We start from the raw sequence: 24,107 nt of genomic DNA, 5'->3' as shown, positions 1-24,107 counted from the left end.
GATACATAGCTGCGAGAAAATCGCATCATCGCATTTCAAGCGGATTACATACGGAGAACATTGGTGCGATTCTCAGCCATCAAAATCGGACTGATTTAGACGTTACGTGTGACTCCGGCCTTAGAGCCTGAAACACGTCTCCAAGGATTTACTAATAAGAATGTTCTCCAGATGTCACAGAACTGACTAATGGAGAAACCACAAATATCAGATATTAGAGAATAAGTCACAATACAGACGAGGAGCGAGGGCCTGTTCCCAGGAGCTACAGTCTGAGAAATGGCTGAAAAGCCTCCACTAGGCCCCAGTACAGCCGTATAATGAGGCCCGGGCTTTATAGTGAAGGGACTGGAGTGAGGGCCTGTTCCCAGGAGCTACAGTCTGAGAAATGGCTAAAAAGCCTCCACTAGGCTCCTGTACAGCTGTATAATGAGGCCCAGGCTTTATAGTGAAGGGACTGGGGTGAGGGCCTGTTCCCAGGAGCTACAGTCTGAGAAATGGCTGAAAAGCCTCCACTAGGCCCCAGTACAGCCGTATAATGAGGCCCGGGCTTTATAGTGAAGGGACTGGAGGGAGAAAAGTGGGGAAACTAGCACAATGTGCAAGAGCCGGACTGCTCATTACTGACCTGCAGAGCAGCCGCCACATATATGGCTGCTATGTGCCGAGACTCGGGACCTGTGATGATGTCACAGGAGGGGAGGAGTCAGGGGTCACATGATCAGGGCCCTCAGTGTATGCAGGACTCTGCTGTGCTGGTTGTCATGGTGCTGGATGAGGGGAAGTTTCTGTGTGGGGTCAGGAGGGGTTTACAGTGTGGATGGAGCAGAGCCGTGTGTGTACGAGGTGTATAGAGCGGAGCCGTGTGTGTACGAGGTGTACGGAGCAGAGCCGTCTGTGTATGAGGTGGATGGAGCAGAGCCGTGTGTGTACGAGGTGGATGGAGCAGAGCCGTGTGTGTAAGAGGTGTATAGAGCGGAGCCGTGTGTGTACGAGGTGTACGGAGCAGAGCCGTGTGTATGAGGTGTATGGAGCAGAGCCGTGTGTACAAGGTGGATGGAGCAGAGCCGTGTGTGTACGAGGTGGATGGAGCAGTGCCGTGTGTGTAAGAGGTGGATGGAGCAGAGCCGTGTGTGTAAGAGGTGTATAGAGCGGAGCCGTGTGTGTACGAGGTGTACGGAGCAGAGCCGTGTGTATGAGGTGTATGGAGCAGAGCCGTGTGTACAAGGTGGATGGAGCAGAGCCGTGTGTGTACGAGGTGGATGGAGCAGAGCCGTGTGTGTACAAGGTGGATGGAGCAGAGCCTTGTGTATGAGGTGTATGGAGCAGAGCCGTCTGTGTATGAGGTGGATGGAGCAGAGCCGTGTGTGTAAGAGGTGTATAGAGCGGAGCCGTGTGTATGAGGTGGATGGAGCAGAACCGTCTGTGTACGAGGTGGATGGAGCAGAGCCGTGTGTGTAAGAGGTGTACGGAGCAGAGCCGTGTGTGTAAGAGGTGTATAGAGCGGAGCCGTGTGTGTACGAGGTGTACGGAGCAGAGCCGTGTGTATGAGGTGTATGGAGCAGAGCCGTGTGTACAAGGTGGATGGAGCAGAGCCGTGTGTGTACGAGGTGGATGGAGCAGTGCCGTGTGTGTAAGAGGTGGATGGAGCAGAGCCGTGTGTGTAAGAGGTGTATAGAGCGGAGCCGTGTGTGTACGAGGTGTACGGAGCAGAGCCGTGTGTATGAGGTGTATGGAGCAGAGCCGTGTGTACAAGGTGGATGGAGCAGAGCCGTGTGTGTACGAGGTGGATGGAGCAGAGCCGTGTGTGTACAAGGTGGATGGAGCAGAGCCTTGTGTATGGAGCAGAGCCGTCTGTGTATGAGGTGGATGGAGCAGAGCCGTGTGTGTAAGAGGTGTATAGAGCGGAGCCGTGTGTATGAGGTGGATGGAGCAGAACCGTCTGTGTACGAGGTGGATGGAGCAGAGCCGTGTGTGTAAGAGGTGGATGGAGCAGAGCCGTGTGTGTAAGAGGTGTATAGAGCGGAGCCGTGTGTGTACGAGGTGTACGGAGCAGAGCCGTGTGTATGAGGTGTATGGAGCAGAGCCGTGTGTACAAGGTGGATGGAGCAGAGCCGTGTGTGTACGAGGTGGATGGAGCAGAGCCGTGTGTGTAAGAGGTGGATGGAGCAGAGCCGTGTGTGTAAGAGGTGGATGGAGCAGAGCCGTGTGTGTAAGAGGTGTATAGAGCGGAGCCGTGTGTGTACGAGGTGTATGGAGCAGAGCCGTCTGTATGAGGTGTATGGAGCAGAGCCGTGTGTACAAGGTGGATGGAGCAGAGCCGTGTGTGTACGAGGTGGATGGAGCAGAGCGTGTGTGTAAGAGGTGGATGGAGCAGAGCCGTGTGTGTAAGAGGTGTATAGAGCGGAGCCGTGTGTGTACGAGGTGTACGGAGCAGAGCCGTGTGTATGAGGTGTATGGAGCAGAGCCGTGTGTACAAGGTGGATGGAGCAGAGCCGTGTGTGTACGAGGTGGATGGAGCAGAGCCGTGTGTGTACGAGGTGGATGGAGCAGAGCCGTGTGTGTACAAGGTGGATGGAGCATAGCCGTGTGTGTATGAGGTGGATGGAGCAGAGCCGTGTGTATGAGGTGTATGGAGCAGAGCCGTGTGTGTACAAGGTGGATGGAGCAGAGCCGTGTGTATGAGGTGTACGGAGCAGAGCCGTCTGTGTATGAGGTGGATGGAGCAGAGCCATGTGTGTACGAGGTGTACGGAGCGGAGCCGTGTGTGTATGAGGTGGATGGAGCAGAGCCGAGTGTGTACGAGGTGTACGGAGAAGAGCCGTGTGTGTACAAGGTGTACGGAGTGGAGCCGTGTGTGTACGAGGTGTATGGAGTGGAGCCGTGTGTGTTTGGACCCCTCTGTGTACGCTGTGTATGCCCGCATACCCCCAGCTTTGGTCACAGACCCCCCTGTGTATGCTGTATACACCCGTATACCCCCAGCTTCGGTCACAGACCCCCCTGTGTACACTGGTTACATCCGTATACCCCCATCATACTGAGGACTAAGGGCACATTCACTGCCCGAAACGCGTGCAGGTGCTGGTTGCTCTCCATCACCTTTCATGCTGGTCATGTTCTAGCAGCATTTTAAATGTTTAAATAAAAAATTTTGCATTTTACTCTGGAGCTGGATTCACACCGCTTTCTTCTACACCCATATACCCCCAGCTTCGCTCACAGACCCCCCTGTGTACACTGTATACACCCATATACCCCAGCTTCGGTCGTAGACCCCTCTGTGTACGCTGTATACACCCGTATACCCCCAGCTTCGGTCACAGACCCCTCTGTGTACACTGTATACACCCGTATACCCCAGCTTCGCGCACAGACCCCTCTGTGTACACTGTATACACCCGTATACCCCAGCTTCGCGCACAGACCCCTCTGTGTACACTGTATACACCCGTATACCCCCAGCTTCGGTCGTAGACCCCCCTGTGTACGCTGTATACACGGGTATACTCCCAGCTTCGGTCACAGACCCCTCTGTGTACACTGTATACACCCGTATACCCCCAGCTTCGGTCACAGACCCCTCTGTGTACTCTGTATACACCCGTATACCCCCAGCTTCGGTCACAGACCCCCCTGTGTACGCTGTATACACCGGTATACTCCCAGCTTCGGTCACAGACCCCTCTGTGTACGCTGTATACACCCGTATACCCCCAGCTTTGGTTGCAGACCCCTCTGTGTACGCTGTATACACCCGTATACCCCCAGCTTTGGTTGCAGACCCCTCTGTGTATGCTGTATACACCCGTATACCCCCAGCTTCGGTCACAGACCCCCCTGTGTACGCTGTATACACCGGTATACTCCCAGCTTCGGTCACAGACCCCTCTGTGTACGCTGTATACACCCGTATACCCCCAGCTTTGGTCTCAGACCCCTCTGTGTACGCTGTATACACCGGTATACTCCCAGCTTCGGTCACAGACCCCTCTGTGTACGCTGTATACACCCGTATACCCCCAGCTTTGGTTGCAGACCCCTCTGTGTATGCTGTATACACCCGTATACCCCCAGCTTCGGTCACAGACCCCCCTGTGTACGCTGTATACACCGGTATACTCCCAGCTTCGGTCACAGACCCCTCTGTGTACGCTGTATACACCCGTATCCCCCCAGCTTCGGTCACAGACCCCTCTGTGTACGCTGTATACACCGGTATACTCCCAGCTTCGGTCACAGACCCCTCTGTGTACGCTGTATACACCCGTATACCCCCAGCTTTGGTCTCAGACCCCCCTGTGTACACTGTATACACCCGTATACCCCCAGCTTCGGTTACATACCTGCGGCTCTCTCTCACACTGTAGAACTGACACCGGACACACACAGTAAGGCTACTTTCACACTAGCGTTAACTGCAAACCGTCTCAAAACGTCTTTTTTGCCGAAAAAACGGATGCGTCGAAAAAGTGAAAAACAGAGACAAACGTATGCCACGCATACAGCATTTCCGTCGCAAATCCGTTAAACGTTTCCGTCGAAAATACTGGATGCGTTGCATACGTTTTTACCATCCGTTGCATCCGTTTTTACGATGGATCCGTTTTTAAAATGGGAGGCTCCCAAATTTGATTGGCTACTGGAAAATATGGAAAACTATATAGTTACTGTTTTTACAGCCCATCTTTGTGGGTTTTAGTTTTGTGGCAGCGATGGAAGGTGTTCTTGGGAGGATTGCTAGTTTGGTTACCGACGTTATCTTTGAGACGAATCGCCTGGATATCATAGTGCGGGAGAAGGAGGCGGCAGCGGAAAGGCGTAGGATGCTTCTGCAGCAACGGAGACGGAGACGACTGTGGATTCATCCGATTAATGAACTACGGATGACCCGGGGTGTCCAGTCCACTCTGTACCTGGAGTTGCGGCACAATCCACACAAATTCTATAGCTACGTGCGGATGAGGCTGGAAAATTTTGACTTTTTGCTTGCAAAAATGGAGGATGTCATCCGAAGACAGGACGCAAGGATGAGGCTTGCCATCACACCGGCGGAGCGGCTGATGGTGACCCTGCGGTAAGGCTACTTTCACACTAGCGTTAACTGCATTACGTCGCAAATGCGTCGTTTTGCCGAAAAAACGCATCCTGCAAAAGTGCTTGCAGGATGCGTTTTTTCTGCATTGACTAACATTAGCGACGCATTTGCGACGCAATGACACACGTCGCAACCGTCCTGACGGTAGCGCCGTGCTGTTGCGGACCGTCGGGAGCAAAAAACGTTACATGTAACGTTTTTTGCTCCCGACGGTCCGCTTTTTCCGACCGCGCATGCGCGGCCGGAACTCCGCCCCCACCTCCACGCACTTCCCCGCACCTCACAATGGGGCAGCGGATGCGCAGGAAAAATGCATCCGCTGCCCCCGTTGTGCGGCGGGGACAACGCTAGCATCGGGGACCTCGGCCCGACGCACGGCGACGGGCCGAGCCCGACGCTAGTGTGAAAGAAGCCTAAGCCTCTATTTTTTTATGTCACTGGTCATTTTTAATGTTATATTACATGCTGCAGACAATACTGCGCTGACATACTGCGCACTATTATCTGCAGCATGTAATTTTGGTTTTCTTTGCGGCCATTCCACTGCTTTTTTTAAATGTCATTGCTGAGATTGAATGTTCTATAACAGACTGCAGAAAATACTGCGCTGAAATATTGCGTTGCATTTTCTGCAGTTTTTTTTTTTGGGGGGGGGGGTTGGTTGACATGCAACTGCTTGTTTTTCTGTCATTGTTCATTTTAAATGTTATATTACATGCTGCAGACAATACTGCGCTGACATACTGCGCACTATTTTCTGCAGCATGTAATTTTGGTTTTCTTTGCGGACATTCCACTGCTTTTTTACACCGGTTTCATGCTGGTTTTATTGTGTGTCCCGTCCTTAAAAAAATTTAACAGTGCCATTTATTGAAACTTGTTGGTCTGTGCAATTTTTTCTAACTTTTTTTTTTTTTTTTACAGTTTCCTAGCTACGGGTGAATCTATGACTTCGCTCCATTACCAATTCAGGCTGGGCATTTCCACTATTTCAGGAATAGTGAAGGACACATGTCGGGCTATTTGGACCACTTTACAGCCAGAGTATATGCAGCGCCCCCACTGCCGCAGGGCCGAGGGGTACCCGGTACCGGGCCTCCGAGTCTCTGCTCTGGGGTTGTCACGGTGGCTAGGCCCGGTCCGTGACCCTGCCGAGGGGCGCACAGAAAGTGGTAGATGTGATGGATGATGGTGGTGGTGAGGCTGTGGTGGTGCGGTGCAGTAAATAACGAGGACACCGGGTTGCAGTCTCTTTACCTCTTTACTGAAGATCTCTGGGTCCTCAGTCCGGAGTCCGGATAACCAGGCTTCGCAAGTCCGGCCGGTCCAATGGCACCTCCAGAGTTCTCTTAACAGGTGGAAATCTGTGCCTTCCTTCTAGCGCTATGTGTTGCGGTCCTTCCCTGCTGTGCTTACGGAAAGTCCCCACAACTGTTGTGTCTGTTTCTTAAGTTCCCTCACAACTCGATTAGATGATGTTCTGCTAATCCTCCGTCCCTCCCTGATGTTACGGTTAGGACGGCACCCGTATGACGGGTAGGCTCGGAGCTCTTCCGGGACCCTAGAGTCGCCCCTCTCCACAAGTTGCCCCCCAAGACTGCATAGGTGATTTAGATGAGACAGCCCGCCTTTGACTGACTGTCCTGCCGTTGGTTTAGAGTATTGCTTGAAGCTGAATATTGTAATACTCCCTCGGCGTTCCGGCCGCCGGTTGTGCGCCTCAGTAGGATGTTGCCTCGGTCTTACAGCACGACTCCTACTGGTATTCTCCTTCTTGCCTTGATCTCGTTTCTCACTCAGCACAATCTATCTCGCTTCCAATCCCTCCTTGGGCACCGCCGCTATGCTGAGCAGGCACGGTCCCGTTACGTTCGCTCAAGTTGCCAAGTCTCTGTCAGGATCCCACCCCTGACAGGGACCCTACCGAATCTTCCCCTGCAACACCCTCTGCCACAAGGTGTTGCCTGGTTCCCATCCAGTCGGCTTTCTGTCCTAACTTCCTGCCTGACCCCCAGTTTTACCAGTATGTGAGGAGTGGCCTAGTAAATAGAACCCTTAGCTCCCCCTGGTGGCCCGACGGTGAAATGTATTGGTGTCTGTGATACCTGGTCAGATGAACTCCTTCAGTGCCATCAGACGTACCATGGCTCCCCTTAGTGGCGGAGCCACAGTACTGCAACGACCAGGACTCTGGGGCGCTGCACTCCCCCCCGGTTAAATCCAGTACTCCGGGACTGGGAAGAAAACGACAATACAGGTTAGCAAAAAGACATACAATTTGTTGAGTGCAATAACAATAAGCATACTTAAACAGAGCTTCCCTTTATGGGAGGTGAGGACACTTGAACGTTACAAACATGGTTAAATATCATAGCAACATGCTATAAGTAACTTTTCTTACCCAACCGGGTATTCTACTAAGTGCAAAATTTCAAACATTAGTTCAACATTGCCTTTAAGGATGCACACTCTAAATCCACTAAAGACCTTCTTATAATCACATTATAAGGCAATTAACTACATTCTCCTTCTTTAAGTCTGCAGGACCGCCTGTCCTAACGGCACCAGACCTACTGCCTCTCCTTTCTTACAGGACCGCTCCTTTCAGCCCGAGCCTTCTGTCTTTTCAACTACTATACATAGTATAGAACATAACATACTTTCAGTTTAAGAGCACTGAGCCATCTCTATATGGCTCCTAGGAGGACTCACTGACTAACCCCCACAGGTTTACTTTCTGTCCTCTGTTTGTAACACATTATTAAACACTTTCTTTACAATAAACTAGTTTTCTACATTTAACTTTTTTATGCCTACATTATTACTCTCTTTCAAGTAAGCATCATCATCACTTTCTCTCATCAAGACAGTATTGCTATCTATCAGTCTTAAAGCAATACGGTTCATCAGCGTAATACGTGAACATCCCCTTTAAGAGGGGACCAAGTCTTATGAGGTAGCATACCTTCTCAGGCTACCAGTCCGTACTCAGCAAAGGCTCCGGTGCGGTATCTTCACAAAGTTCACAAAGAGTCTCTTTTTAAGTAAAACCAGTAGGGTGCACCTTTAAGAAGGTGCAAACTATTTACAAGAAGTTTGTATCATGCACTGTTCATGATTGCGGCAGTTCTGGAAACTTGTGCAAAAACTTAGAAAAAGCAAATAAAACAATAGGGATCCCGGGTCAACAAAGGGATCCCGTTAAGAATTAACCCTAGATGGGTTTAGCAGCAAAACAGTAGAACAGTAACTATTTACATTTTCAGCAGAGTTTTAGGATCTTACTCTTGTGGTGCAGAAGGTGGTTTCCTTCCGGGCTTCACCAGACCAACGGGTCGCGCTGCCGATCCAAGGAGCGGTTCCTGCCCCAGTAGCGACAGGATCCCTCGCCGTGGTCACAGACCCCTCTGTGTACACTGTATACACCCGTATACCCCCAGCTTCGGTCACAGACCCCTCTGTGTACTCTGTATACACCCGTATACCCCCAGCTTCGGTCACAGACCCCCCTGTGTACGCTGTATACACCGGTATACTCCCAGCTTCGGTCACAGACCCCTCTGTGTACGCTGTATACACCCGTATACCCCCAGCTTTGGTTGCAGACCCCTCTGTGTACGCTGTATACACCCGTATACCCCCAGCTTTGGTTGCAGACCCCTCTGTGTATGCTGTATACACCCGTATACCCCCAGCTTCGGTCACAGACCCCCCTGTGTACGCTGTATACACCGGTATACTCCCAGCTTCGGTCACAGACCCCTCTGTGTACGCTGTATACACCCGTATACCCCCAGCTTTGGTCTCAGACCCCTCTGTGTACGCTGTATACACCGGTATACTCCCAGCTTCGGTCACAGACCCCTCTGTGTACGCTGTATACACCCGTATACCCCCAGCTTTGGTTGCAGACCCCTCTGTGTATGCTGTATACACCCGTATACCCCCAGCTTCGGTCACAGACCCCCCTGTGTACGCTGTATACACCGGTATACTCCCAGCTTCGGTCACAGACCCCTCTGTGTACGCTGTATACACCCGTATCCCCCCAGCTTCGGTCACAGACCCCTCTGTGTACGCTGTATACACCGGTATACTCCCAGCTTCGGTCACAGACCCCTCTGTGTACGCTGTATACACCCGTATACCCCCAGCTTTGGTCTCAGACCCCCCTGTGTACACTGTATACACCCGTATACCCCCAGCTTCGGTTACATACCTGCGGCTCTCTCTCACACTGTAGAACTGACACCGGACACACACAGTAAGGCTACTTTCACACTAGCGTTAACTGCAAACCGTCTCAAAACGTCTTTTTTGCCGAAAAAACGGATGCGTCGAAAAAGTGAAAAACAGAGACAAACGTATGCCACGCATACAGCATTTCCGTCGCAAATCCGTTAAACGTTTCCGTCGAAAATACTGGATGCGTTGCATACGTTGCATCCGTTTTTACCATCCGTTGCATCCGTTTTTACGATGGATCCGTTTTTAAAATGGGAGGCTCCCAAATTTGATTGGCTACTGGAAAATATGGAAAACTATATAGTTACTGTTTTTACAGCCCATCTTTGTGGGTTTTAGTTTTGTGGCAGCGATGGAAGGTGTTCTTGGGAGGATTGCTAGTTTGGTTACCGACGTTATCTTTGAGACGAATCGCCTGGATATCATAGTGCGGGAGAAGGAGGCGGCAGCGGAAAGGCGTAGGATGCTTCTGCAGCAACGGAGACGGAGACGACTGTGGATTCATCCGATTAATGAACTACGGATGACCCGGGGTGTCCAGTCCACTCTGTACCTGGAGTTGCGGCACAATCCACACAAATTCTATAGCTACGTGCGGATGAGGCTGGAAAATTTTGACTTTTTGCTTGCAAAAATGGAGGATGTCATCCGAAGACAGGACGCAAGGATGAGGCTTGCCATCACACCGGCGGAGCGGCTGATGGTGACCCTGCGGTAAGGCTACTTTCACACTAGCGTTAACTGCATTACGTCGCAAATGCGTCGTTTTGCCGAAAAAACGCATCCTGCAAAAGTGCTTGCAGGATGCGTTTTTTCTGCATTGACTAACATTAGCGACGCATTTGCGACGCAATGACACACGTCGCAACCGTCCTGACGGTAGCGCCGTGCTGTTGCGGACCGTCGGGAGCAAAAAACGTTACATGTAACGTTTTTTGCTCCCGACGGTCCGCTTTTTCCGACCGCGCATGCGCGGCCGGAACTCCGCCCCCACCTCCACGCACTTCCCCGCACCTCACAATGGGGCAGCGGATGCGCAGGAAAAATGCATCCGCTGCCCCCGTTGTGCGGCGGGGACAACGCTAGCATCGGGGACCTCGGCCCGACGCACGGCGACGGGCCGAGCCCGACGCTAGTGTGAAAGAAGCCTAAGCCTCTATTTTTTTATGTCACTGGTCATTTTTAATGTTATATTACATGCTGCAGACAATACTGCGCTGACATACTGCGCACTATTATCTGCAGCATGTAATTTTGGTTTTCTTTGCGGCCATTTTCCACTGCTACCCGTATGACGGGTAGGCTCGGAGCTCTTCCGGGACCCTAGAGTCGCCCCTCTCCACAAGTTGCCCCCCAAGACTGCATAGGTGATTTAGATGAGACAGCCCGCCTTTGACTGACTGTCCTGCCGTTGGTTTAGAGTATTGCTTGAAGCTGAATATTGTAATACTCCCTCGGCGTTCCGGCCGCCGGTTGTGCGCCTCAGTAGGATGTTGCCTCGGTCTTACAGCACGACTCCTACTGGTATTCTCCTTCTTGCCTTGATCTCGTTTCTCACTCAGCACAATCTATCTCGCTTCCAATCCCTCCTTGGGCACCGCCGCTATGCTGAGCAGGCACGGTCCCGTTACGTTCGCTCAAGTTGCCAAGTCTCTGTCAGGATCCCACCCCTGACAGGGACCCTACCGAATCTTCCCCTGCAACACCCTCTGCCACAAGGTGTTGCCTGGTTCCCATCCAGTCGGCTTTCTGTCCTAACTTCCTGCCTGACCCCCAGTTTTACCAGTATGTGAGGAGTGGCCTAGTAAATAGAACCCTTAGCTCCCCCTGGTGGCCCGACGGTGAAATGTATTGGTGTCTGTGATACCTGGTCAGATGAACTCCTTCAGTGCCATCAGACGTACCATGGCTCCCCTTAGTGGCGGAGCCACAGTACTGCAACGACCAGGACTCTGGGGCGCTGCACTCCCCCCCGGTTAAATCCAGTACTCCGGGACTGGGAAGAAAACGACAATACAGGTTAGCAAAAAGACATACAATTTGTTGAGTGCAATAACAATAAGCATACTTAAACAGAGCTTCCCTTTATGGGAGGTGAGGACACTTGAACGTTACAAACATGGTTAAATATCATAGCAACATGCTATAAGTAACTTTTCTTACCCAACCGGGTATTCTACTAAGTGCAAAATTTCAAACATTAGTTCAACATTGCCTTTAAGGATGCACACTCTAAATCCACTAAAGACCTTCTTATAATCACATTATAAGGCAATTAACTACATTCTCCTTCTTTAAGTCTGCAGGACCGCCTGTCCTAACGGCACCAGACCTACTGCCTCTCCTTTCTTACAGGACCGCTCCTTTCAGCCCGAGCCTTCTGTCTTTTCAACTACTATACATAGTATAGAACATAACATACTTTCAGTTTAAGAGCACTGAGCCATCTCTATATGGCTCCTAGGAGGACTCACTGACTAACCCCCACAGGTTTACTTTCTGTCCTCTGTTTGTAACACATTATTAAACACTTTCTTTACAATAAACTAGTTTTCTACATTTAACTTTTTTATGCCTACATTATTACTCTCTTTCAAGTAAGCATCATCATCACTTTCTCTCATCAAGACAGTATTGCTATCTATCAGTCTTAAAGCAATACGGTTCATCAGCGTAATACGTGAACATCCCCTTTAAGAGGGGACCAAGTCTTATGAGGTAGCATACCTTCTCAGGCTACCAGTCCGTACTCAGCAAAGGCTCCGGTGCGGTATCTTCACAAAGAGTCTCTTTTTAAGTAAAACCAGTAGGGTGCACCTTTAAGAAGGTGCAAACTATTTACAAGAAGTTTGTATCATGCACTGTTCATGATTGCGGCAGTTCTGGAAACTTGTGCAAAAACTTAGAAAAAGCAAATAAAACAATAGGGATCCCGGGTCAACAAAGGGATCCCGTTAAGAATTAACCCTAGATGGGTTTAGCAGCAAAACAGTAGAACAGTAACTATTTACATTTTCAGCAGAGTTTTAGGATCTTACTCTTGTGGTGCAGAAGGTGGTTTCCTTCCGGGCTTCACCAGACCAACGGGTCGCGCTGCCGATCCAAGGAGCGGTTCCTGCCCCAGTAGCGACAGGATCCCTCGCCGTGATGCCCTTCTCACTGATGGACCAGCACGCCCCCAAGGTACATGGTGGGTCCGGGTTCCCCGCTGCTCCGCAGGGACAGGTTCAGTTGCCTTTTCAGCAGGAGGTTCATCTTCTGATGTCCCAGCAGCAGCTTGGAGTGCGACGCACCGCTGGACGCCCCGAGCTACCCAGCCAGCCTCACCGGTTTCCCTCCTCCACCGGGTGTAGGTCACAGCGTCACCTGGCTCCAGGTCGTGGACAAACCTTCCTCCGCAGGACTCCACTTCCTCCCGGTCTACACGGACCTGCAATGGCTCCCCGATCTCCTGTATAACTCCCCTTCCACGTCGGGAGTTAAAGGAGACCACTACACCCCAGTGTGACGGCGGGGTTTCTTCTACGCTGGTCAAGTCAATCTGGGCTGCAGGCTGGGGCCGGTTCCTCCACGCCATCATCAAGCGCCGCAGGCGTTCGGCCTCCGGCAAGATCCTCATGCCTTGTGGTTGCAGCGTACCTTCAGCCGTGGCCGGGTTGGGAGAAGCCGGGGACACCGGAGATAGACGGACCTCCGTGGGCTGGCTCAGCCGAGCGAGCACGCGGGCGTCAGCCTCCAAGCGGCGTGCTATTTGTCAGGCCTCGGCTGCGGCTACACACTCCTCGGACATCTGCGAGTTAGGTCGACCCATCGGTGGTTCTGTGAGGGCCAGTCCCCGCAACGATGGCGTCTCCGAGGCGGTGTCTGGTGATGCGGTTCCATGCTGAGTCAGGTCATCCCCATGCGGTGCTCCCGGCGTCGCCATCTTTATCTCCTCCCCAGCGTCTTCTTCCCGCGGTCTCTTTCGTGGGCGGCCCCGTCTCCATGGTCTCCACTCTCCAAACAGGATCAGGAGGCGGACCTCGGCTGTGGACGGACACGTCCTCAGGACACAGAAATACTTAGACTGGGCGGCCATTGTTCTTCGCGCTTCTCCAGCTTGTCTACGCCTACTCCACGCCCCTCTTCTTCTTCTGCGCTCTCCTCAGCGCTGTAATGGCGGCGAATTTTGGCGGTAAAGGGCAGCACACAGTCTTTGCAATAAAGTACAGTCCAAGCACAGTAAATCACAGTCCCAAGGCACACATGACCTGATTCTTCAGGCTTAAGTAGATCCTGTTCGTGACACCAAAATTTGCAGCGCCCCCACTGCCGCAGGGCCGAGGGGTACCCGGTACCGGGCCTCCGAGTCTCTGCTCTGGGGTTGTCACGGTGGCTAGGCCCGGTCCGTGACCCTGCCGAGGGGCGCACAGAAAGTGGTAGATGTGATGGTTGATGGTGGTGGTGAGGCTGTGGTGGTGCGGTGCAGTAAATAACGAGGACACCGGGTTGCAGTCTCTTTACCTCTTTACTGAAGATCTCTGGGTCCTCAGTCCGGAGTCCGGATAACCAGGCTTCGCAAGTCCGGCCGGTCCAATGGCACCTCCAGAGTTCTCTTAACAGGTGGAAATCTGTGCCTTCCTTCTAGCGCTATGTGTTGCGGTCCTTCCCTGCTGTGCTTACGGAAAGTCCCCACAACTGTTGTGTCCGTTTCTTAAGTTCCCTCACAACTCGATTAGATGATGTTCTGCTAATCCTCCGTCCCTCCCTGATGTTACGGTTAGGACGGCACCCGTATGACGGGTAGGCTTGGAGCTCTTCCGGGACCCTAGAGTCGCCCCTCTCCACAAGTTGCCCCCCAAGACTGCATAGGTGATTTAGATGAGACAGCCCGCCTTTGACTGACTGTCCTGCCGTTGGTTTAGAGTATTGCTTGAAGCTGAATATTGTAATACTCCCTCGGCGTTCCGGCCACCGGTTGTGTGCCTCAGTAGGATGTTGCCTCGGTCTTATAGCACGACTCCTACTGGTATTCTCCTTCTTGCCTTGATCTCGTTTCTCACTCAGCACAATCTATCTCGCTTCCAATCCCTCCTTGGGCACCGCCGCTATGCTGAGCAGGCACGGTCCCGTTACGTTCGCTCAAGTTGCCAAGTCTCTGTCAGGATCCCACCCCTGACAGGGACCCTACCGAATCTTCCCCTGCAACACCCTCTGCCACAAGGTGTTGCCTGGTTCCCATCCAGTCGGCTTTCTGTCCTAACTTCCTGCCTGACCCCCAGTTTTACCAGTATGTGAGGAGTGGCCTAGTGAATAGAACCCTTAGCTCCCCCTGGTGGCCCGACGATGAAATGTATTGGTGTCTGTGATACCTGGTGAGATGAACTCCTTCAGTGCCATCAGACGTACCATGGCTCCCCTTAGTGGCGGTGCCACAGTACTGCAACGACCAGGACTCTGGGGCGCTGCATATATCCCCCAACCATCCATGGAAATCTGGTTGAGAAGTGCAGAACAGTTTCAGCAAATTTGCAATTTCCCAAATTGTGTGGGTGCAGTTGACGGGAAACATATAAGGATTGCGAAACCGGCAGGAACAGGATCGGAGTATTATAATTAGGGCTCATTTCCACATGCGAGTCACACGTCCGTATCTCGCATGTGGAAACCAAGCTGTGGAGCCGGCACTCAGGAGCGGCGCTGTGCAGCTCCATGTGTTCCTATGCGGCCGCACAGCTCCGCTCCTGAGTGCCGGCTCCACAGCTTGGTTTCCACATGCGAGAGACGGACGTGTGACTCGCATGTGGAAATGAGCCCTTATAAGAAGTATTTCTCCATCGTCCTTATGGCTATTGCAGATGCCAACTGCAAGTTCCCTGCCGTGGACATAGGAGCGTATGGACGGTCCAACGATTCGCAAGTTCTTAAAAACTCACCAATGGGTCGTTGACTTTATGGAGAGACCTACGATTTCCCGCCAGCCAGACCACTGCCAGGAACAAGTGAACCAGCCATGGAATATGTTTTTGTAGGTGATGAAGCCTTTCAACTGTCGCCGCACCTACTGAAACCGTATAGTAGCCGGAACTTAAACCATACCAAGCGGGTATTTAATTACTGGCTTACTAGAGCACGAAGAGTAGTGGAGTGTTCCTTTGGCATATTGACGGCGAAGTGGCGAGTTCTGCTGACGGCTATCAAACTGAAAACCACAACAATAGACGAGGTAGTTAAAGCCTGTGTGGTGCTCCACAACTTTGTCCTTTCAAAGGAGCCCGTTTCCTTGGATGACGAAGAGTTGGAGACAACCTTGTGGGACTACCGCAGCAGCTCGGTTCGCTCTACAGGTTCTGTTACAAGGATGAGGGACCAGTTTGCCGATTATTTTGTGTCACCTGTCGGGCGGATCCCGTGGCAAGACATGATTGTGTAACCTGTTTTCCATGTGTTTGTTTATGTAAAAAAAGATGTTTTCAGAAAAAAAAAAAAAAAAAAAGTACAAAAGCGTGGTTTTCTTGCTAGTAAAACCAATATTTTATAACTTTCACACGTCTGGTGTTTATTTTTATTTTACCTTTGTTATTAGTTACCATATGACCTTAATAAATCCACACACACACAGAGTAGAATTTTAATCACACTGAATTTTATTTTGAACTCTTTTTTTTTTAAAAAAAAAATGTTTGTAACCAAAAAATATATAGATATTTTTACCATTTTTAAAAAAAACATTTTCAAAGTTTTGAACATAACTTAACATAAATTTACAAATCTTGAAAGTGGGGGGTGGAGATACGAGGGGAGGAGGGGCTGGAAGGTTGGACCACTTCGATAGGTGGGGAAACCCTACTTGTTTGGGGTGCAGTGGAAGGGGGGGGGGTAAAACCAGGAGGCTGACCAGAGGGGGGTGGTGTTGGGGTAGGGGGAAGACTTACTGGGGAAGAAAAGCTGGGCAAGGAAGAAAACATTGGGGAAGAAATTTGGTTTGGGGGCCGGGATGAGTATGGGGACTGGGTTTGGTGTGGGGACTGGGTTGGGTGTTGGGACTGGGTTGGGTATTGGGACTGGGTTGGGTATTGGGACTGGGTTGGGTATTGGGACTGGGTTGGGTATTGGGACTGGGTTTGGTATTGGGGCTGGGTTTGGTATTGGGGCTGGTGTGAGTATTGGTGCTGGGTTTGGTAATGGGGGGTATGGTGTGGAAATGGGGCCTGGGGTTGGGCATGGTGAGGAAATGGGGCCCTTGGTGGGGCCTGGGGTTGAAATAGGGCCTGGGGTGGAAATGGGGCCTGGGGTGGAATTGTAGTGGATGTGTGGGGAGGTGTGTGGGTCGATTGGGGGTCGTTAATGGCCTTCAGTAGAGCATTATGGCAGGTATTCATTACCCGCATCTGTTTCTCAAAAGAAAGCTTCTCCATGCTCCTGAGCATGGATTGAAAAAAAATATTGGCCGGATCTGGACTTACAGCTGAATGCAGCCTATCCAAGCGACTGCTGGTTTCCTGGCTTGTTTCACTGATGCGTGATTGCACCATGTTTAAACCAGCAGTCACTTGCTCTCCCAAAATTTTGAAAGAGCCTTGGAAGGATGCATTCAGGTGTAAGAACTCAGGAGCATAGCTCCTTTCCTGACCCCTCTGTCGCTGCCGCCACGAACCTAATGGTGGTCTCGAGGTGGCAGGATCAGAGGGGTGGGGTAAAGGGAACGCTATCTGTTCAGCATCAGATGCGAGCAATGAAGGCTGCAATAATGCTCCACTGCTTGGGGCGGATGAAGTGGAGGGGAAAGAGGGGTCAGAGGAGGGGTCAGTGGTGTGGGGCCTACCGACGTGGCCCTCAGTGGCGGACTCAGGAGGGATCGCTCCAGAGGGCGCAGAGGAAGATGCAGGCGCCCGGTGGCTGGAGAAGGTGCTGTGAAAGAAAAAACAAAAGAAATTAATACATTGATATGAAAAAGCCCTGACTGAAAGCAAACTAAGTAGACAGGTTAATATGGTTATTAGTGGGATGTAGAATACTTACACTCTGCTCAGCATGGTTCGCCTCAGGAAGGAGAGGGCCTGGCCATATTTGTATTTGCTCCTCCTCCTTCCTGCAGAGCCACTCGGGGCCTGCATCTCCTCGTTGAATTCCCTCTTAAAGCGATCCCTCAGTGACCGCCACCGCTTCCTAACCTTTTAACCTGTGAAGACAAGAATCAAAAGAAAAAAAAAAAAATTGGTAAATGCAATACATTACAGTCAGCTAAAAACATCACTGGAAAGTGAATACTTACCTAGTTTGCTCAGCTGCTGAGGATGAAGGCTCTCCCGCCTTGGAAAGAGGTTGTGACACACTTCGTCCCAGAGCCGACGGGTGACACCGGTATCGGCATGCCTGCGGTCAGCCATGTTCCACAGCGGCTCCCGCTCGCGAACCTCCTCGATGAGACTATCTATGTCGATGTCGTCATCGTCGTCATTGTACTCTCCTGCAGGAGCACGCTGTGAAGCCTGTTCCCAAAAAAAAGAAGAAAAACAATCAAATTAGTACACTGAAACACTAAAGTACCAATAGAATCCCCCTCCCCCCCAAAAAAAAACAACTCACTGATGGCCGACCGCGACGACGAGTCCGCCGACTCTGGGAGTGTCTGGGAGAACCTTCAGCAGCAGCAGGAGCAGCAGCAGCAGCCTGAAATAAAGGAAACAAATTCTCAGTAATGTAGGCATATATTTTCTGTGTTTAGTTATGTATGAAAATCTGTTTTGTGTATGGTGCCGTGTGATGTGCGAAGCAACTGTTTCACCACTACTTACACTTGGTTCCTCCTCCACTTGCATCTCTCCACCCGTCTCGCCCCCTTCTGACAGCTCCTCATCTGATTCAGCTTCCTGTTAAAACATAATTTATGCATGTAGTTATCCATAAAAATGTAATTTAAAAAAACTAAAAAAAACAAACACATTTTTTGTGTTAACTTACCGATACACGCTGTTGCTGTGGAGGAGGGCTGTCAGAAGAGGACATTGTTGTTGGTCCTGGTGGGCAAGGCTGGCAGCGGCTGTGGTCCTGGTGGGCAAGGCTGGCAGCGGCAGTGGTCCTGGTGTTTCTGTAAGTAAAAAAGACACTTGCAATCTGCTCTACACATTGAAGTAGCAGATTGGGGGTCTTCAAAACTTACTTTGAAAGATGTGTGGGTGTGGTCCTGGTGGGCTGGTCAGTGGCTGCGGTCCTGGTGTATCTGTAATATGTATAATGGATTTATAGTTAGACCACCCCCTGAACTAGGTAATGTTTAACGATAAACACCCTGCTAAAATGATGTCAGAAATGTTCATTACAGGTGAACACCAAAATCCCCCAAAAAAAGTTGCACGTTATAGCATTCATTTCCATGTCCCAAAAAATAAAATTTTGAAATGTGAACCCACCATGCAAAAATATATTTGCCACATTTTATTTTAAAAAATCACCTCCCCACCAAAAAAACCGTTACAGTATAACCTTTATTAAAAAATAAGCCCTCAACCAACTCTGTATTGTATGTGTAACCATTGGTACATACAGCAGTTTTAAATTTACCTTTATGAAATGATACTACGGACATTTTTTTTAACAAACATTTTATTATTATTTTTTTTCTCTCTTTTTTTTTTTAATCACAATTAGGAGCTGAAATGCTCTTTATTTTAAATACAAGTACATCAACTGCAAAGGGTTTTAACAGTAAAATAAAATCAACACTTTTAAATAGAAAAAAAAACCACACTCACACATTCAAACCACAAGCTGCAGACCGCTAGACTTTTAAAAAATACATCAGATTTAAAAAACAAAAAACACATTTAAACCACATGCTGCACAGACCACTATACAGTAAATACATCAGAAAAAGGCAATTAACCAATTAAAGCATGGACAAATGCACATGCAATCAACAAGACGCACACAAACATGCATGGTATGTGTCCACATTCCGGATCGCATCAGGATTTGGTCAGGATTTTCCATCAGTATTTGTAAGCCAAAACCAGGAGTGTAACAATTAGAGGGAAAGTAATAGGAAAACAGGCACACTTTTGCTTTTATCACCCACTCCTGGTTTTGGCTTACAAATACTGATGGAAAATCCTGACCAAATCCTGATGCAATCCTGAACGTGGACACATACCCTCCCACATGAACAGGCATAAGATTGGCAAAGGCATAATAAGGTGCAGGCACATGAAGACATACTTACAAAAGCACACAGCCGTACAAAAATACACACACACACGCACGCACATAAGCTTTATGCAAATACACATATGTACAACAAAGGCAGAAAGGTGAACCCAATCAGAAGACGCATACACACTCACATACACACACATACAAATGGCTGACAATCCTTTGGCTGGAGCTGCAGGTCTTCACAGTGGCTGGCATCATGGTGGATCTGGACTCTAGCATGGCACTGGCTGGTGCAGGACGATGGCAGGCCTCAGGTTCTCTTCAGGTTTTAAGCTCTTGCTGTAGTCAGTACCTCATATACACACACAAATGCACAGGCACACAGATGCACACAAAAATTGCAATACTCACACTGGCTCTATGGTGGCTGGAGTCTTGTGGCTGGAGTCCTGTGGCTGGAGTCCTATGGCTGGGGTCCTGTTGCTGGCTCCTTCCTGTGGCTGGCTCCTGTGGCTGGCTCCTGTGTCAGGCTGGGGTCTTGTGGCTGGAGTCCTGTGGCTGGCTCCTGTGGCTGGCTGGGGTCTTGCTGGCAGTCTTCTCCTCTCTGGGTCTTGCAGGCATATGTGGGGTTGAAGGCCCAGGCCAGGTTTATATAGATTTGGGGGTGTCTGGCCAATTGGCAACAAAATCCTGCTTCTGAGCATGCTCAGTGTAAAAAAAACGTATTGCAGCGCTGTATTGCGTCGTACGACGTGTCCCGACGCATCCGTTGCTCATAGGCTTCCATTGCAGCCAACGACGTATGCCGCAGGATACGTCGCGACACGTTTTTTAGGTGGAGACAAAAAACGTTACAATCAACGTTTTTTGCCGACGAGGTGTCGCCAAATTTCGACGCATACGTCGTAAAACGGACACGACGTATGCCAATCCGTCGCAATACGTCGCCAATACAAGTCTATGGGGAAAAAACGCATCCAGCAAAAACTTTTGCTGGATGCGTTTTTTCTGAAAAAAGACGTTTTGAGACGTAATGCAGTTAACGCTAGTGTGAAAGTAGCCTAACACTGCGGTCGGACGTTTCTTGCACATATTTTGATAAGATTTACCTCTTCACGACCGATTACATATATACACGTCATCAGTCTTGTCCCTGCCTCCATGCGGCTCCGGCACTGATATGATCACCTGTTTTGTGCCCCCACAGCCGCTGATGGAATCGTGATCCCCCCCACAGCTGTTAACATGTTAAATGCTGCTGTGAAGCTCTGACGGTGACATTTAAATTGGCCTCTCTGGAAGCGCATCACTATCTCCACCCATTGCTGCCTCTGTCACATGATCACGGGGCACCGATGGGTTGGTATGATAATCTGGGGTCTGCAGGAGACCCTTGTGGTTGTCATAGCTGATCTATGAACACCGCCCAGCTGTCAGTGATCAAAGCATCAGATCTGTCCCAACATGGTATTAATAAAAGTGTCAGCTCGGGGCGCAAAGAATAATCCCTCACCGAACCCCAGATCCTGAAATCTGAAGACGCTACGGGTCTCAGAAAATAGCACCATTTATTTTTTCACCACTTACATTAAAAAAACCCTGATAATTGTCCGGTATCTGGAGAATCAGAATCACCGGCAGTTTCAGCATTTAGTGAACATGGTAAGATACATATAGAATTGTGAAATAGACTTTTTGGGATATTTTCCCCATTTTCCAGTATAATATAAGGTAAAACCAATGGTGTGTTTTAAAAGTACAACTCGTCCTGTAAAAAGCAAACCCTCACACGGCCATATTATCAGAAAAATAAAAAAAGTTATAGCTCTGGGAAGAAGGGGAGCAAAAAATGGGAAAATGGCCCTTGGATGAAGGGGTTAACGACTGTAGCTCCTTCCTATTTTCAATCAGATCGCCAACAACTTTCTGGTGTGAATAATATTCTTGAGCTATTGCCATATTGGAGTCTGGGTCTATGTCCTCTCCCAGGAGTCCTAGGATACAGATTTTAGGTTCCATCTGAAGTTGGATCCCAAACACAGATAGTACAAGAGCGATCCCCCCTTCCACTAGTCGCCAATATTCGCATATTCCCACATCATATGCATCAGGTGGGCGTCATTGTGACCACATCTAGGGCAGGAGTCATCCGATCATATTCCAATTTTAAATAAAATACTTGGGGATCTATATACCCTATGGATGAGAGGAATTTGGGACAATCTTTTTGACTCCGACATAGAAAGTTTGGGTGTCGAATCCAGTATTTCCCCCATTGCTCCTCAGATAAGGGACCCACATCCTCCTCCCATTGTGCCTTAACTATCAAAGGATATTTATCCAAATGTTAGGTCAGTAACTGGCTATCAATAAGGGATATTAGACCTTTTGTATCCACCCCTGTAACAATGGTATCTATTGGGGGATGGCTATCAATCAGGATGGCGTTTATTCTAAGTTGTGTACTATACACATGACGTATATAACCACATAATCTACCAACATGGTACAAAGAGACTAAAGAAGTAGTGAGATAAAAGATTTTTTTAATTTAATACAAATGTTAAAACTATGGTTAAATAGACAGGGAAAGAAAGGAACAATAACCTCCAAGGAATGTCCGGGACTGGTACAGTCAGGTGGAAGGAATTAACAACATCTGCAATCAAAGTGTGTTTGAAAAAATGGTAGCCTGCTTTATAGGATAGAAAAAGTCACTGTGTATGCCGATTTGCAGCTGGAAGGCAGCCTGAATACATGTGGGGATTCTCTAACAAACAGGCATTCCTCACATGTATTCAGGCTGTCCAGCAGCAACAAATCATGCAGCTGCGCCGAAAGAAACTAAATCTCTGAACACACCAAAATACTCGGAGAACACCGAGCATGTTCAGTAAAACCTGAGCAACGAGTATACTCGCTCATCACTACTAGCCAGTCTCCAGACCTTAATCCCATAGAAAACTTGTGGAAGGAGTTAAAGCTCCGAGTTGCCAAGGGACAGCATCAAAATCTTAATGATTTAGAGATGATCTGCAAAGAGGAGTCGACCAAAATTCCTCCTGACTTGTGCGTTAACCTCATCATCAACTACAAAAAACGTCTGATTGCTGTGCTTGCCAACAAGGGTTTTGCCACCAAGCATTAAGTTTTGTTTGCCAGAGGGATCAAATACTTATTTCTCACTGCAAAATGCAAATAAATTTATAAAAATGTATACAAAGTGATTTTCCTGATTTTATTTTTGATATTCTATCTCTCAATGTTAAAATTAACCTACCCTTAAAATGTTAGACTGTTAATGTCTTTGTCAGTGGGCAAACTTACAAAATCAGCAAGGGATCAAATACTTATTTCCCCACTGTATATCTGAAGGAATCTATAGTCTCAAGAAGGTCTGAGACACAGAGTGAGTCTTTCAGCAGATTATCATTTACGATCCAACATCTGAAGCCTTGGTGTAGTCTGGTATAGTCAGATTGCAGTATACAGGAGCATGATCTGACCACATAGCAGGTCCTATCTGAGATGTAGGTGGCCATGTAAGCAAGTGATGGCTAATTTAGGGATATACAGCTATGTGTATTGTGTATAGGAGAATAATATGTATAATCCTTTATGTCTGGATGTCGTATCCTCTATACATTGACCAGTTGGAGAGACCGGAGAACGTTTAGCAAAGCTAATTATTGGTGCTAATAGATTGGTGACTCCGGCCCAGGGATGCGTCTAAAGACGCATCCAAGACAAAATAAAGTCACCTTGAATGATGATAAGGCCCTCTGCAAAATGTTTACATATGTTTAAGTATTGATGGCATGTCTTAATTTGGTCACAACTAGGGAGATAGAAGGTTGCCATAGTAAAAATGTTAGAGTAGATGGAGATCAAACACATACCTCCCCTCCCCTCTGTCAGGCAGTGTTTCTAAAATAGTATGCGGCAGTGATTTGTGTCGGCCTATACTCAGCACTAGGGTTGAGCAAAACGGATCGGACATTTTCAAAAGTCGCCGACTTTCAGCAAAGTCGGGTTTCTTGAAACCCGATCCGATCCCACTGTGGGATCGGCCATGCGGTCGGCGATCTTCGCGCCAAAGTCGCATTTCATATGACGCTTTCCCCGCCATTTTTTCAGCCAATGAAGGAGTGTGGGCAGCGTGATGACATAGGTTCCGGCTTGCTTTGTGCGGCGTCACTGGGGGTAAAACCGCCATCTTAACGAGGAGGAAGAGGAAGAAGAGGAGGAAGAAGAAGAAGAAGAGGAGGAAGAAGAAGAAGAGGAGGAAGAAGAAGAAGAAGAGGAGGAAGAAGAAGAAGAGGAGGAGGAAGAAGTAGAAGAAGAGGAGGAAGAAGAAGAGGAGGAAGAAGAAGAGGAGGAAGAAGAGGAAGAAGAGGAGGAAGAAGAGGAGGAAGAAGAAGAAGAGGAAGAAGAATTGGAGGAAGAAGAAGAGGAAAAGGAAGAAACCGCTGCATTTCCGGGCGTTTTTTTCCGCAGCATGTGCACAGCGGATTTCGTTTCCCATAGGTTTACATTGTACTGTAATCTCATGGGAAACTTCTGCAGACCCGCAGCTGCGGAAACGCTGCGGTTCCTGTTGTGAATTCCATTCTCGAACTCCCTCCTGTGG

General features: G+C 49.2%; 3 protein-coding genes and 1 long non-coding RNA gene across 3 annotated transcripts in view; 1 reads left to right on the top strand and 3 right to left on the bottom strand.

Annotated features, from left to right (window-relative positions):
- The window catches only part of LOC143767989 (uncharacterized), a 30,195-nt gene extending 29,516 nt beyond the window's left edge, over nucleotides 1–679 (bottom strand). The window contains exon 1 of the mRNA XM_077256590.1: nucleotides 629–679. The gene's annotated coding sequence lies outside the window, so the exon portion shown is untranslated. The remainder of the gene's footprint in view (nucleotides 1–628) is intronic.
- Nucleotides 1–24,107, top strand: part of LOC143767980 (uncharacterized) — a 433,969-nt gene that overhangs the window by 155,292 nt on the left and 254,570 nt on the right.
- On the bottom strand, nucleotides 16,087–17,808 carry LOC143767099 (uncharacterized). Its single transcript, XM_077255121.1, has 2 exons — nucleotides 17,345–17,808; nucleotides 16,087–17,233 (listed from the first exon to the last, which is right to left on the bottom strand). Exons 1-2 carry the CDS (start codon nucleotides 17,437–17,439, stop codon nucleotides 16,087–16,089), a joined length of 1,242 nt encoding a protein of 413 aa, XP_077111236.1. The 5' UTR covers nucleotides 17,440–17,808.
- On the bottom strand, nucleotides 17,923–19,536 carry LOC143767991 (uncharacterized). The gene is made up of 3 exons (XR_013213778.1): nucleotides 18,287–19,536; nucleotides 18,121–18,195; nucleotides 17,923–17,995 (listed from the first exon to the last, which is right to left on the bottom strand). It is a non-coding gene; the product is annotated as an uncharacterized LOC143767991 (long non-coding RNA).

Source organism: Ranitomeya variabilis, chromosome 4, assembly GCF_051348905.1.
Source record: "Ranitomeya variabilis isolate aRanVar5 chromosome 4, aRanVar5.hap1, whole genome shotgun sequence".
Lineage (NCBI taxonomy): Eukaryota > Metazoa > Chordata > Amphibia > Anura > Dendrobatidae > Ranitomeya > Ranitomeya variabilis.
This window is presented reverse-complemented; position numbering and strand designations above follow the sequence as displayed.

What these genes read in the sequence shown, in the direction of transcription:
- LOC143767099 (XM_077255121.1), bottom strand. Translation starts at nt 17,439, where the DNA reads ATGCAGGCCCCGAGTGGCTCTGCAGGAAGGAGGAGGAGCAAATACAAA. An exon ending in CGAACCATGCTGAGCAGAGT is followed by an intron (nt 17,234 to 17,344) that starts GTAAGTATTCTA and finishes TTTCTTTCACAG; the next exon opens with CACCTTCTCCAGCCACCGGG.